Source organism: Poecile atricapillus, chromosome 3 (assembly GCF_030490865.1).
Source record: "Poecile atricapillus isolate bPoeAtr1 chromosome 3, bPoeAtr1.hap1, whole genome shotgun sequence".
Lineage (NCBI taxonomy): Eukaryota > Metazoa > Chordata > Aves > Passeriformes > Paridae > Poecile > Poecile atricapillus.
The window spans coordinates 4,245,433-4,261,214 of record NC_081251.1 but is presented as its reverse complement, the minus strand read 5'-3'; the positions used below and the strand labels follow the sequence as shown (position 1 = coordinate 4,261,214).

At 41.9% G+C, this 15,782-nt stretch overlaps 1 protein-coding gene across 5 annotated transcripts in view; it reads right to left on the bottom strand.

Moving 5' to 3' along the window:
* Positions 1-15,782, bottom strand: part of PKHD1 (PKHD1 ciliary IPT domain containing fibrocystin/polyductin) — a 237,704-nt gene that overhangs the window by 56,817 nt on the left and 165,105 nt on the right. For all 5 annotated transcript variants that reach the window (XM_058835020.1, XM_058835023.1, XM_058835022.1 and 2 more), the window contains exon 59: positions 13,973-14,133. In XM_058835020.1, coding sequence (XP_058691003.1) covers positions 13,973-14,133 — 161 coding nt within the window. The remainder of the gene's footprint in view (positions 1-13,972; positions 14,134-15,782) is intronic.

Here is a 15,782-nt window from a genome sequence, read left to right as displayed (position 1 = left end):
TTCAACTAATTATTTTAACTAAGCATTATATTATACTCATGCTACATATCCTGAGAACCCCGTGGTGCACACACTGTCAACCACATGTGCTTTGAACTTTGGTAGAGTGATGACATCTATATCAAAGCTATGCTTTATAAATGAAGATTTTGCATGTTTTGTCTCAGTAATTATTCTGTGAAATGCAGCTTTTGCGTGTAGCAACCTCTTGGCCAGAGCTTTCAACACTTTTAGCTTCATTAAGCTAAAATGCTCTATTAAGTCATAGTCCTGAGCACACTGTGGTTGAAACTGGGAGGGATGGATGGCTGTGCACCTCCTGCTGATTTTTGGTGTGCATGTCATAGAATCCTAGAATCCTGGAATGCTTTGGATTAGAAAGGATATTAAAGATTATCCAGTTCCACCACCTGCCATGGGCACCTTCCACTAACCCAGGTTGCTCCAATTCCCATCCAGACTGGCTTTGGATACTTCCAGGGATGGGGCAGCCACATCTTCTCTGGGTGACCTTGGCCAGGGCCTCACCACCCCCATGGTTAAGGAATATCACCCAGAGACAACCTACACCAGAGCCCTGTCCAACCTGACCTTGAATGTTTCCAGGGATGAAGCAGCCACCACCTCTCTGGACAACCTGTTGCCAGTGTTTCACCACTGTCATTGTAAAAACTTCTCCCTTATATCTAATCTAAGATGACCATCTTCTTATCTAAAACCATCAACCCTTGTCCTATTGTAGCAGGAACTGCTAAAATTATCTGCCCCCATCTTTCTTAAAAGCTCCCTTTTAGTACTGAAAGGCCAAAATAAGTTATCCCCACAGCCTTCTCTGAGCCCTGTCCAGAGCAAAAACACTTTGGGCCAAACAAGTCAAATTGCTTGCTTCTTAGTGTGATCATGAAAGCTGAAAAAGCAGACAAAGACTGTCAAAATTTAAAAGCACAAAGAGGAGAGCAAGGCAAGCTAAGGTCACACAGGCAACATCTAAGTGCTTGCCTGATTTAGTAAAGCCACAGGAACATTGGTAATCACCAGTTTGCAATTTTTCCCAGTGTTTCATAGTGGACTCAAAGTAGTTTGGAATCACACCAAACCAGATGCCACATAGACACTTCTGTAATTCCTGACACTGAATTGTCAAAAGTCATTACAAACTAATGAGTGGAGGGAAAAAGAATTATCCTCATTTCACAGTGTAATCAAGTGACTTCTTTACTGTGAGGGACTTCTTTACTGTGAGGCCCTGGCACAGGGTGCCCAGAGAATCTGTGGCTGCCCCTGGATCCCTGGAAGTGTCCAGGGCCAGGCTGGACAGGGCTTGGAGCATCAGGATAGAGGAAGGTGTCCCTGCCCATGGCAGGGGTTGGAAAGAGCTGTTCTTAAAAGTCCCTTCCAACCCAAACCATTCTATGATTCCATTCAGTATCTGGGACACCTCCTCAAACCTCAGGTGCACAGACATCTTTAGCAATCCTGCTTTTGTATATCCCAGTGGCACAACTCCTGCTTCAGAGCTGACTCCTGCCCTGCCAGCCCAGAACACAGACAGACAAGTGAGTGCTTGCTTGGAACCACGTCAACACGGTCAAGGTGTGATAGTCCCCACAAGAACCTTTCAGACTTTCAGTTATACTTTTACATCCCTGATATCAAAGCACAGGGAGAAAATTCCCCTGCTCTTCTCACGGTTCTTTCTCAACACTGATCCAGCATGGAAAAGTTAAAGATGCTTTATCTAAAACATCCACGAAGGAAATCCTGTGTTTCTGATGAACCTGACTTCCTCAATTTCCTGTTTGCTGCACAGCTGTCTGCATTGGATGGGTCTCAGGGACATTTTTTTGGACATATTTGTGTACCTCAGTTGGAAGCCAGGTTCCTTGAGCTGGAACATAAGGGTCTATAATCTTCTTTAAAAAAAAAAAATTAAAATCACAGTGAAAACAGAAAGAATGAAAAGAAAACAAACCAATAAAGAATCTATCCTGTCATAACATTTGAGGTTCTGGTATTTGCTGGCCTTGGAGTAGGTTCAAGATAAATGAAGGAAATGTGTATTTCATTAAATGTTAATATTTGGAAGATAAGAGGAAAAAATGATGAAACGCTCCCAAGAACAGTTGCGAGGACAGTGCCTGTGTGTGTATAAACACAAATGTTTGCATACACACAAACAGACCATCACGGTTTGCTCTGAATCAGAGTCAGGCTGGAATTACAGAGAAAGGAAAAAAAATTGTTTTCCCAGGTCATTGCTCATCATATTCATGACAAGGGATTTTGCACTTCTCATTCTCCATCTCTTCTCAAAACTGCAATTAAAACTTTCTAGTAGTTTTCTGGTTTTTTTGGGGTTTTGCTTTTGGATTTTTTTTGTTTGTTTTCATTTTTGGTTTTTGCAAATGAAACTTGATCTTATAAATAATCGAGTCACACATGGACACACACAAAAATCTTAATCCTGTACAAGCTAAGCTGTGCTAGGTACTTTAATAATAGGGCTGGTGAATCAACAGCCAACCAGCTTTTTCCCAGTGGATGCCATACTTGTTGCTGGTTAAACTTTGAGGTTTCTTCTCCATTCCACCCCAGAGGACTCTGTGTAATCCCTTGGCTCCTGCCCAACCCAGTCTGTAAAGTCAGGACACAACACATGTTTGCCTCCTGGGGACACAGCCCTTAGGCAGCAGCAAGGGTCACAAAGTGCCCAGAATTCTTTTGTTAATTAGCAGATGCAATGCAAGGGAACTAAAATGAGGGGTTTGAGGCTCCAAATACTCAGGAAAGCATTTGATGTCTGTGCTTCAAACAATGCAGCAGAGCGGGAACTGAAATTTTCACAAGCGATAGACAAGGCTCAGATCTTTCAAAGAACATGAGAAAATAATGAATCTAAGTGATTTAATTTCACAAATCGTTCTGGAGACAGTTTTTCACAAGGACTGTGGATAGAAAATAATTCACTGACCACAGAGTTTTTTCCCTGATAACCCTCAGCCTCCACTGCAAGGCCATAGGTTCTAGAGTTTAGAGATTTGTTTTTAACACACACCAAAAGAAAGCTTCACTTTGTTCATTTCAGCTGAGCCATTTCTGAGCAAACTTTCAGACAAAATCTTTCCCCAGGCATAAATCTATCAGGGAAAAAGAAAAGCATCTAGTGTAGCAAAAAAACATAAAAGTATAGGGTATGAAATAAAATAAAATATAAAAGTAGAAGCAACTGAAAATCAGGTAATATAATGAAAAGTTAAATTATGGGCTGTAAAACTGTGATTGCTTGAAATCAGTGGTACTCTTGGATCAAGGCCATCGATCTATGGCAACCTCCTTGCAGCTGGACAACATCTGCCAAAGAACTGATTAAATGGCTTGGTCTAGGTTTCAGGTAAGGCCAAACAGCAGCAAGGAGACAATTTGGTTACTGATTGGGAAGGTTGTGCAGGTTTGGCTTTGGAAAAGGCCCCTGAGATCAAGTGCAACTGGAAATGTAACACCACAAAGTCCCTCTAAACCATGTCCCTCAGTGCCACACGGACACGTCTTTTAATGCCACAGCAGAGGAGAATCAGGAGGTAAAGAAACCAGTTCCAGGCCAAGTGGAACCAGTGCTATACTGCACGGATGTGACTGGATTCCCAGCCCTGAACCAGTGTGCAAAAGGATTTCTCCTTTAGCAGAGACACGAAACTGCAGTTTCTCTCCAGAGAACGTTTCTTGGTAACCAAAGGACTCCAAACAGATAACCCACTCTGGGGGGACAGAGAGATTCACTCATACAGTTTTTCTTCACAGACACAAACTTTTTTAAACCTGTAGGAATCTATTACTTTGAGGACTTATCACTCTACTACTTCTGTTTAAAATTTAAAACGTGTTTCAAAGGACTGGGAGGGAAATAACGCACAGATATGTTTGCACATACACTGTATGATTACATAAATCTCATGCTTGAAGAAAGCCAGCTAAAAAAAAAGTCACAGAAACCTGATGTATAAACACCAATAAACGGACTGTGCCAAATTTCCTGATACGTTCTGCAAAACTCAGGAATGTGATACACTGGGTGCCAATCCAGTAGATCTCTGCAGTGTTCATTCAAAAATGTGTCCCCCACAGGCTGCCCAACACCCTCTGAAATGGGTGAGAAAGCTGCTTTTCCAACCACAGGCCTTGATCAGTCCCACAAAGAGAGGAAAAGAGGAAAAGAGAGAGATATCCCTTGGTGTTTGTGCCTGCTTCTCTTTCAAATGGAATTAATGGTGGTTTAATGGGGTATGAAAGGATGTTTTACTGGAAAGAATGAGGAACAATTGTCTAGCTCACGTTTCATTTCACAGGTCATTATTGCATTAAGAAGTAAATCGACCAAGTCCGGTAAATAACAGTCTGTGTTTTGCCCAAAGCTTCAAACCAACAATCTTAGCAGTCACCAACTAATATCTTTGTCATTTTTAACCCTTGCAGGGATCTGCTGGGGGCTAAACAATTATAGTCTTCATCCACCCCTAGCAGGTAAGCATTATTCATTTTATTTCTCATCCCTTCTTCCTGCAAACCCCACGAGACTGGGGTTTGTTTTTTGGTTTTTTTTTCATTGTGTTTGGTTTATTAGCCAACCTAGCCAACTGTATGTCTGGTGGCCTTGAAAAACAACACATATTTTAGTGACTGCTGCAGGCATCTTTAAACAGGCTGCTTCCTCTGCAAAATTAATTGTTGCAAAATGTGGTGCTTCCCCTGTAAACCTCTGCAAACTCCCACTCAGCAGTTTGGTTGGATTATAGATATGTCTCTAAGATCTAAAGGAAATAATATAGTTATGCTTGCAGGATGAAATTCACGTTTCTTTTTTTTTTTTTTTTTTTTAATTGCATAAACATAACCATCTTGCCTCCTTAAAGGTAGCAGCCAGCACGTCTGGAGAGGGTGTTCCATGTAGATGCTGTTTCTGTTTCCATCACTGCCTCACTGGAGCAACTCACTTCTCCACTTCCCTCTGTTTCCCCTGACACATTCTGGCTTGACTTTTAATATCAGCAGCTTTTGCAGCAGCTGTACCAGAGGCAGCGTGGGCAGCAGGTCAAGGGAAGCGACTCTGCCCCTCTGCCCCATTCAGGTGAGACCCAACCTGCAGAGTTGCTTCCAACCCTGGACTTCCAGCACAGGAAGGATGTGGAGCTGTTGAAGCGAGTCTAGAGGAGGCACCAGGATGATCAGAGGGATAGAAGGCCTCTGCTATGAGGAAAGGCTGAGAGAATTGGGATTGATCAGCCTGGAGAACAGAAGGCTTTGGAATGATCTAATTGTGGCATTCCAGTGCTTGTAGTGAGTCAAAAAGAAAGGGAGAGAGAATATTTACAAGAGTGTAGATTGACAAGACAAGGGGGAATAGATTCAAATTGAATGAGATGAGATTTAGATTGGAAATTAGGAAGAAATTCTTCCTTGTGAGGGTGGGGAGGCCCTGGCACAGGTTGCCATGAGAAGCTGTGGCCACCCCATCCCTGGAAATGTCCAAGGCCAGGTTGGAAGGGGTTCTGAGCAATCTGGGGTAATGGATGGTGTCCCTGCCCATGGCAGGGAGTGGATGACATGATCTTTAAGGTCCCTTCCAACCCAAATTGTTCTGTGATTCTGTGATTCTTCCAGAAGATGCTGGAAAATTTATGGGTGGTATATTGTAGGAATAAAGACCATCTTATTCTAACTCCCTGCTATGGGCAGGGACACCTTCCGCTATCCCAGGCTGCTCCCAGACTTATCCAGCCTGGCCTTCAACATTTCCAGGGATGGGGAAGCCACAGCTTCTCTGGACAACCTGGGCCAGTTTTGGGTCCCTGGTGCTGTAAGCTCCACTCAGACCATTTTCTATGGGACTCATCTCTACACTTACATGTTTCACATCCTCTCAAGCTCATTGGCATTCCACAAGAACAGGCAGACTGGATGACCAGGACCGAGCACATGGGTTGACAGACAATCTCTCCTCCCCAGTGATCACTCTTTGTCTTCATCAGAAGCATTTAGAACGTCCTAATTACCAAATCTTCCTCCTACAATACCCTGGCCTTTGGACCCATATATCACTGTCAGACCTCAGAGATTCCTGCAGACAACAAATATCCTCTAGCAATTTTTAAAATAGGTACTGAAAGTGGCATATGAAGTTATTTGATCCATCTTCCACCTGCTCAGGAAAACATCAGCTCTACCTGATTATCTAAGGATGTTACCACTGATAAGGACTCTGCAACTCACGCAGGCAAGGTATGCCCATGTTTCTCTGTCTTTATTCCAACATTTCCTCACAACACATACAATTATGCTGATGATACTTCAGACCATTATTTCTGATTCCACAGACTTTGAGAGCAATTAATTTCTCTTCAATCCCCAGCAACCTCATGTTTTTGAAGGCTGTTCCTAAGCCTCTCTTCCACCTTTTCTCAAGATCAAGCCACCCAGCTTTTCTAGCCATTCCTAATATCTCCTGTTTTCTACATGCCTAATAATTCTTTTCACCTTTAACTGTCAGGCTCCTAAATAAATCCATGAGTGGTGCATCCATCTGTTATTCAGGTTTTATGGACCACCAATGCTTCATGAATCACAGTTTAAGAAATGCTTAGCTACACTGAAACAGAAAACTCATCATGTCAACGATAAAAAAAAAACCTTTTGCTTGTGTTGCAGACAACATTTATATACAGAAAGGGAGAGAGATGGGTTTCAAACTCATAACTAGAATCCTAAATGAAGGTGTGTGGTGTTTTGGGGGTACTGAGCCCCTGGGGAAACAAACAAGCTCTCCGAGATTTCACAAACTCTAAAAATGGTAACATTTTTCTAAATAGCTCCTTAAATACAGGAGTTGAGTTCGGAAAATGAAAAACCTGCTCTTTTATCCTCAGGGATTAAGCCTAAAAGGAGAAGCCAAGAATTTTTGATAGCAAGAGTAGGCACAAACTATTTGTTGGCACATCTTCAAAAAGGATTGCTATCCTAAGGGCCAAGGTTATCTCCCATTGTCAGGGACCTGACTTCATAATCAGTTTTTCCAAAATTCATTTGGATAATCATTCCTAATAGATATGTACACATATTTTACATTTTATGCAGCTGAACATCAGTGCATGACTGTTCGAAAGAATCTGAGGAATTTAGAAAAGAAGTAGGAAGGGTGGCACAAAAAGCTAAACTCCATTTACAGCAATAAATGTGCAAAATGGTTTGCCAAGGTTTTTTTAGCTTCATCAGGAGAAAAGAATTTGATACCCTTGTTAGATGGGAACAAGGAAGTAAGGTTTGATAGGCTTATAGAATTGTACATATACAGTATATAATCTGTTTGTGTACATACGTTGCTCTATGCTGATCACATGGAAAATGAACAATGCCATTCATCTCACACATCCTAGCTTCAGAATTAAGGAAAAAGCAATCCTGAAAATGGAAAATATCTGTTTATTTGTGTCTTAGATGCAGTTGACTGTGAGAAAAAGCAGTTTATGGTATTTCAAAATGGACAAGTGGCATGGCCACCTCAGCCCCAATCCTGACATTGTTGCTACATCCCCAGCTGTGCCCAGTTCCTCCATGATTTACCAGAAGAAATCACACAGAGGAGTGGTTTTCCTTGGCAGAGCTGCCCCTTAAGGAAGTCTCATGGTGGAATCCAGATCGTAGAATCACAGACTGGTTTGTGCTGGAAGACAACAAGAAGTTCCTTGGACACTTCCAGGGATCCAGGGGCAGCCACAGCTTCTCTGGGCACCCTGTGCCAGGGCCTCACCACCCTCCCAGGGAAGAATTTCTTCCATTCCTCTTATCTAAACCTGCCCTCTGTCAGTTTAAAGCCCTTCCTTGTTCTATCTTCTTTCCCAGCTGATGGATTCTCCACCCACGGAATTGTCCCTCACTGTGCTGTACTGACTGATTGTTTAATTCAGTGTGTTCAACCATCTCACCCTTGATGAGCCACCACATAGACATCAAAGATATAAAAATAACTTAATTTCCCTTTGGATTACTTTAAACTTTGTTCTCCCATGAGCATTACAAAAATCCTCCCAACTTTATTCTCTGCTTTGGTCTCAACTTAATTAAGGTCTGCTGAAATCTTTACCAGAGATGTGTTTTCAGGAAAATTAAGAATTAAAAGCATTTTCTGATCATATAAGGTTTGGTTTTTATGAAAGAATAGCTTGGTAAGAGCTCTTTTAATGTCCTCCATTGCTACTTCCGACCCATTTTGCATGGGCCATTTATTGCAGAAAAAGCAAATTTCTATTTGTGAACAGCAACAACAAAAAAGCTCCAGAGGAAAACAATGCTGATATTGCATTGCTTCATTCCTTGCAGATCTACCAAACCTGCATTTTCTTCTCAGACATCTTTAATTACTGAATATGATTATGCATAGCTAGTGTGGCTAATCATATTCCTTGGAATATTAAATATTTATGGTGCAACATTTTCACCCAGCTTTAGACCTAACTTATACTGCCAGCCCGTGTCTCAAAATTCTATGCTTCCCTAACTATAAATTGAGATTTTTATTGAATAATTAAAATTACCAGAAGAAAGAAAATTGTACAAAAATCTTTGACCTATAACCCAAGTTATTTTGGACTGTTTTTACCTTTATCTGACATTTTATCATATTTCTGATGAAATTAGCAAACTTCTGCATATTCATTTATTACTTTTAACTTCAATGTTATAATTCAAAGAGTTTTGACAATAGTTTTTGATTAAATTGCTTGCATAACTGCTTCAGACAAGCATTTACATATTGAACACTTTCCTCTTTATGATTTAGAAAATGTACTGGTTACCTCGAGAGAGTAAGCAAGATTATTGAGCAATTTCACAGCTTTAGATTTTTCTAGATTGAAAACAACAAGAAAATATCATTTCAATGATTTGCTAGTCAGATAAAAAGTTCAGTTGTCCACAACACACTGATCCTCTCACCAGTAGATTAACACTAAAGCTGAGTCAATAATAAAAAATTCTGGGTTTTTTTTGGTTTTTTTTTAAGAATAATTGAATAAAACAAAACAAAACACAACTGCAATTGTTTTTTGTAGCCAGAATTTAAACGTAAAGTAATGTCCCAAAATATAGCCCAGGAATATCTTTTCAGTAAAAAGTGCTATGTAAAATACACTTTGGGCTGATTCTAGTCAATGCAACCATAAAGTTTCACCTGCCTTAATGGGGTCTGTTTTTAGATTCAGAGTCTGGTTGTCAGGGTTCTGGAAAGAAAATTTTTAATTCAATGACTGGCCTTGAGCAAGTCACAAATTCTCGCCTCTTCCCGGAAAACTAATGCCAAAATAAATGTCCATCCCACCAGGGTATTACAGACCTAAATTTCACTGATTCTTCTAGTGTATCCAAAGAACTTACAAGGAGTTGTCAGATTTGACTGGTGTAAAGCAGAAAATAAATTCAATTGTCCACACAAAATGCAAGGAGCACATATTTAAAACAGAAAGAAAAAAGTTGCATGAATATTCATCAGATAGCCCAGAGCTTCATCATTCCCCAGTAAATCAGAATCAGAGAGGCCTGAAGGAAGGTGAAAAGGCTGGGGAATCTCTCCTATGGGGAAAGGCTCGAGGATTAGGTGTGTTCTCCCTGGAGGAGACGAGGCTCAGGAGTGAATCCTGTCACAATATTCCAGTACTTATGGGGAAGCTACAAGGAGGGTGAGGCTCTCTCTTCACAAGGAGACACATGGGAAAGACAGTGGGCTACAGGTACTGCTTGCACCAGGAAAACTCTCATCTCAAGATAACAAATAAGTTTTTTTCACAGTGATAGCAATTACTGGGTGTTGTAGCTGTCCCTGCCCTGGAATATCCAAGGCCAGGTCAGACAGGGCTTGAAGGAGCCTGGGATGGTGGAAGACATCTGTGCCCATGGCAGGAGGATGGAACAAGGTGATTTTTAAGGTCCCTTCCAAGCCAAATCATTCTCTGATTCTATGGTTTATTGGAACAACCTCCCCAGGGACATGGGGGAGTCTCCTTCACATCTTCATTTTGAGGTTCTCCAAATACAGCTGGGCAGGGTGACAGATAATGTTCCTTTCCCACAAAAGGGTGGACCAGATGAGCTTTTGAGTCCGCTTCCAACAAGATCTGCATTATGATTCTATGATTATTCAGTCCAAATTGCCTTAAATTATACCTAGAATGTATCTGTCCGAGGTAAGAAAACATACTTCTGCAGGCTCAAGACTAAAACTTGAAAGAGTTGGTTTCATCTCTCCGATTCTGCGTATTACCCACATAATGAGTCATAAAATGTCTCTTTGCTCACTGGAGGGGACATCAGTAAACTCTAGTGAAGTGTCCCTGCCCATGACAAGAGATGGAATGAGATGACCTTTAAGGTCCTTTCCAAGCCAAACCATTCCAAAATTATATGGTTCTATGACGACGCTGGAGACAACAGAAGTGCGGACAGACGGATCTTCTACTACTTTCAGGTCCTCAGCTACATTTCCACCGAGGGAAGACAATGAATTCCGATGCCTCTGGGAGTCATCCCGTATTACAGAGGTGAGGGGTTGTGATAAGAATCCTATGAACTGCAAAAAGCCAGAAACTGGCTGATCCTTTAACTACACAAGGATGGTTGTACCAGCTGCCCTTCGTGGAGCTGGGCTTTTAACCTGGACGTAGGAATCAGTTGAATATACAAACTGTTCACTTAGCCTTAATTCCCCAAGAAGACACTCCTGTTTATAGCTAATTCTGCTGTACAGCTTATGATTCTGGTATTTCCTGTATCATGGAACCATTTAGTGCTCCAGGCCTGGCCCCAAGCTCTTTTGCAAGAGGCTTGCTCTAGACATGAGTTTTAGGAGAAAAACATTTTGTCATCCAAAAATGGCAGCTCAAAGAGATTTAAATAATTACAAATTCATGTTAAACTCATTAAATTGTTTTGGATAATTCAAAAAATGGTACTTTGAAAGTTCCTCATAAATTATTTAGGGAGAAGGGTGTTGGAAAACATTTAATTTTAAACCTTTGCAGCATTATATTTAAAAGACAAGAAAAAATAAAGACTAAAAAGAACTCTCATATTAAAAAGTAATTATTCTTTGTTGGACTCAAACCCACTTTTGTTGTTACTCCTTTTTTCTTGCAGTAGAAATAATAATAGCAACAAAAGTCTTGGATCTGCTCCCTCCTATTCTGTTCTTTTTTTCTGAATTCTGCGGTTTATTCAGAAAACTAAAACTTCATTTTGAAGTGAACAATTCTGTTTCTTCAGAGAGTCACAATAAAAAGCTTGGTCTATGAGCAAAGAGCAAACTCAGCGGGTAAAAGTTTGAGAAAACAAAGGGAGAAAAATGTGGGTATAGAAATAATAAATTTCATAAATCCTATACCGATTTCATCTTTAATAAAAGACATCGTGTGAATCCAGGAGCATTAATATCATTCTGAATCATCTCTTGTGCCCCAGTTATGGCTCTCACAGCCTCTTCCCTGTGATATTCTTAATTCTGATAAAACAACTCCATGGCTTCTTTTCCCTGAAGTCTACTGAGAGTTTTGGTTTGCTCCCCACAGAGTAACCAGAGCACCTAAAACTGGCTGAGGGACACTTTCAATCTGCCTGGCCAAACTGGAAGCTTGAAGTGAGCATAAATATTTATGTGCATCACAGAATCAATCATAGACTGGTTTGGGTTGGAAGGGACCTTAAAAATCATCACGTTCCAATGCTCCTTCCAAGCCATTCTGTGATTTCATAATTCTATGGCAAAACCACCATCTTCACAGGCCTTGAAGCATTGTCACACCAAACAGGAATCTGGCCCCAAAGAACCATAAAGGCTGGAAAAGACCTTCAAGGTCATCACGCCCAGATGGAATGAATGCCACCATGCCCACTTAACCATGTCACAAAGGGCCACATCCACTTGGTTTTATTAATGCTTCCAGGGATGGTGGCCTCACCCCCATCCTGGGAAGTCTGTTCCAGTGGCCGACCACCCTTTCTGGGAAGAAATTTTTCCAAATATCCAACCTGAATTTTCCCCCTGACCTATCACTAATTGCCTGGGAGAAGAGGCCAATCCTTCTTTTCAGGGAGTTGTAGAGAGTCTCCCTGAGCCTTCTTTTATCCAGATTAAGGAACCTCAGCTCCCTCAGCTGCTCCTCATAGGATTTATATTCCAGACCTTTCCCCAGCTCCTTTCCCTTCTGTGGACACACTCCAGCCCCTCACTGTCTTTCTTGCAGTGAGGAGCTCAAAACTGAACACGGGACTTGAGGTTTGGCCTCATCAGTGCCCAGCACAGGGGATTATAATTCCTCTGGTCCTGCTGGCAGGAGATCAGTTGGAGCATGAAAGTTGAGCTTTTTCTCCTATTTGTCAATCCTGGGAGCCTGCACTGCACAGTGAAAAATGCTCAGTGCTACAACTTTCAAGAGAAAAATGAGAGAAGGGAAGAAGAAGACCACAAATTTACCTTGTCCTCAAGTTGTGTCTTTTCAAATGTCAACCTCAAGACAAAAGAAACCATAGGTCAGAATGAGAAATGTAGAGGAATTTAATGCACATTTCTGAAGGGAGAGGGAAGAAAACCCATTCAGATTTGGGGAGAAAAAAACAACACAGCAATTTTGTCATAGCTTCAGAAGAAGGCAATATTTATCATATACTGGTACCTCCATTTCACAAGGAGATAAAACCTGTGGAGTGAAGGTTGTACCCTCAGTGCACTTTAGATGGTGGGGATTCCTCTTATACCTATAACTGTGTGTTAGGATGTGCTAAAAATGGTGGGAATCTGAATAAAATCCAGGTTTTGTATGCAAATATATTCAGTAATATGCAGGTGTTAAGTGGTAATTGTACCAGAGCATTAATGCTTGGATGTGATTCATAATTAGGGTGGAAAAGGTACAGTAAAAATCAGTGTTTGCATCTAGACAACACATTAATCAACCCTGTAAGCAGCCAGCTACAGCAGGATCCTTAGAGGAAAAGCCTTACACATTTTGTTTAAAGATTAAAGTTCTTGTTGTGTTTAATCAGTTTTAGAGTGTGAAGGAAAACAGGATTAATTACAGTCCCTCCCATCAGTCTCCCATACCGGCAGAGTCACAAACGATGTGTCTCTACAGCAAAATGGCCACCATCAGCAGCAGCAGGCACAGGGAAAGCTAATTGTAATTAAAGAGTTTATTTGGAATCAGAGAGCTGAGTTTTAATCAGGAGGAGAATGGAGCCTTGCTGTGGGAGCCTTCAGAAAGTGGTTACTGAGCAGAATGGGCCTTTTTTAAACAGAGAGGGGTTGTCAAAGTTCTTGAGTGGGTTTTCAGCTTGATTATTTCCTCAGTGGGATGTGGATGAAAATCCTTGTGGGGCCGATTATTGGTATTATTTTGCAGTTTTGTGGTGTTTTCACGTCATGTGCCCCACAATGCTCTCAGGGGAGTTTGCAAGGGGCAGGTAGAATCACTGATCATGGAATGGTTGGGTTGGAAGGGACTTTAAAGCTCATCTCATTCCACCCCCTGCCATGGGCAGGGACACTTTCCACTATCCCAGGTTGCTCCAAGCCCCATCCAACCTGGCCTTGGACACTTCCAGGGTGGGGCAGTCACAGCTCCTCTGTGACACCTGAGCCAGGGCCTCAGCAGCCTCACAGGGAAAAAATTCTTTGTACCATCCAATCTATTGAGTCAGACCCCCAGGGGGCTAAGGGTGCTGGGTGAAATGATTCTGCAAGAGGACAGAGTGGCACTGGTGGACATGGTGCTGCACACTGAGTCACCCCAGACTTCCACAATTCACTACATCCTGCCTGCAAGGAATCACACAGACTGGGACCATCATCATCTCAACTTCAGATCTCAGTGGAAGCCACATCTCGTGGTTCAAATGTCAGCCTGACTTTGCAAACACTCCCATCAGCACATGCACTTACCAGCTTCTGAGTAGAACTGTGTCCATTCAAATTCTGACTTTGGGAAAACAGAGACAGGTGGCTCTAGATCAAGGACACCTCCATCCAAATCTTTGAAAAGGGCTTTCCTTGAGCCTTTGCATCTCTTTTCAGGGAGCATGGTGTCTTCAGAAGTTTGTCCACTGGTAAGTAGGGAAGGTAATATAATTAGTGGCTTGGAACAGTCAGAAAATACTGTAAATTTCTATGTAAGTCATTAACTACTGTCTGCCACAGAGGAAGGTACCTGTAACAGGTGTGTTGAGGGGAACTCCTCTCATCTGAGACAAATACAGGACAGTTGAGCTGATCCATTTCCTAAGCAAGGGTCTGTATGCACTACAGAAGGAGGTCAGTGTGTTTAGATAATTTGCCTAAAATTTGGATCACTAAAATGTAGTGAGCCAAATTGCTTTTAATTGCAGATTGACTAAAGGAACTTAGCTTAAAGGAACTAACTGAGCATCTCACACCCATGGCAGAATGCAACACAATAAAAAGACTTGTGCTCCAGCAAAGTCCATACAGACATTTTCACATTGCTACATGGATTCATGTTAAACCTTGAAGAAAATGGAGAATTTTTTTGGTCTCAACTGAGAAAACCCAATTGCTGATACCTTGAAGGGGTTGAAAAGGTATAGGCAGAGATTTGCAGTAAGGGCAGAGGAACAAATAGGCCAGTTCCTCCAGTCAACCCAGCTCAAAGGAGGTGGAGAACAAAGACTGCTCTGATCCTGACTCTTCAGTTCTTGACCATCTCTCAGCAGACCCAACATTTCTGGTTAGGCCTACCAGTGGGTGAAGCAAAATGTTTCATGGATTTTCTACATTCCCTGTTGTTTCTATTTCCCCTCTTGCTCCAAGGCAATGCTCATCTTCTCTTTGACAGGACGTATCCATCAAGATATCCCTTCAGGATGCTTAAGCAAAACAATGCAGACATAACCTGGATCAAGCTCAGCAGCTGCAGAGGTGGATTAAATAAATGCACGCAGATATTGCATGAGGAGCACTGGGAGGTGTAGAGGCTCAGCAGCCTCCCAAGGAAGCATTCAGTAATCCATGTGCATTCCTCACATTTGAAAACCACCAGCTCTTGTACTGGACCGGGTATTCAGCAGCTCACTGCTAGCAGAATATTGTGGGATACAAGAGTGAAACATAATGGGAGCTGACAAGCTGGACAGGACTCAGAAATCTACACGCAAACTAATGCCCAGAGCAAAAAGCAAAAATATAGAATAAAATAAGAAATTCTGGCAGAAGGCTGGAGGGGCTCTAAACATAGCAGTGTGGGACACCTCCAATTATTTTTGACTGGCAAGTGGAGTCCATGCTGGAATTTTTTTTTGGTACTTCAAGGCTTTCCTGACATAGCCTCTGCATTGTGTTCAGTGACTGCAATAAATAAATAGGCACGTGGTTTCCATTGGACGTGGTATGTCTAAACCACTCCAACCAGCAGCGACTTAAGGTTACAGACTGAGTTCTCCCCTCCCTCCTCAACACTCACAGATGATATTCTCCCTGGGCAGGAGCAGTTCTGGCAATCATTTGACATCTCACAGCCTGCCTGGTACTGATCAACATTTCTGATGTGATCTCACAGGCACAAATCAACCCACGCTTCCCCGACCAAAAGGACATTCCCTGTCTCAGGGTTTTTTCCTGGAGGTCCTGACATTTTCTGAAGCCTGAGGCTGAGAAGTCGGAGATGCTCAGGATGGGGGTTTAAGAAATGGGATATGTGAGGTTTGTTTTGCTACACAAATGTCAGGAAAAGGAGAAA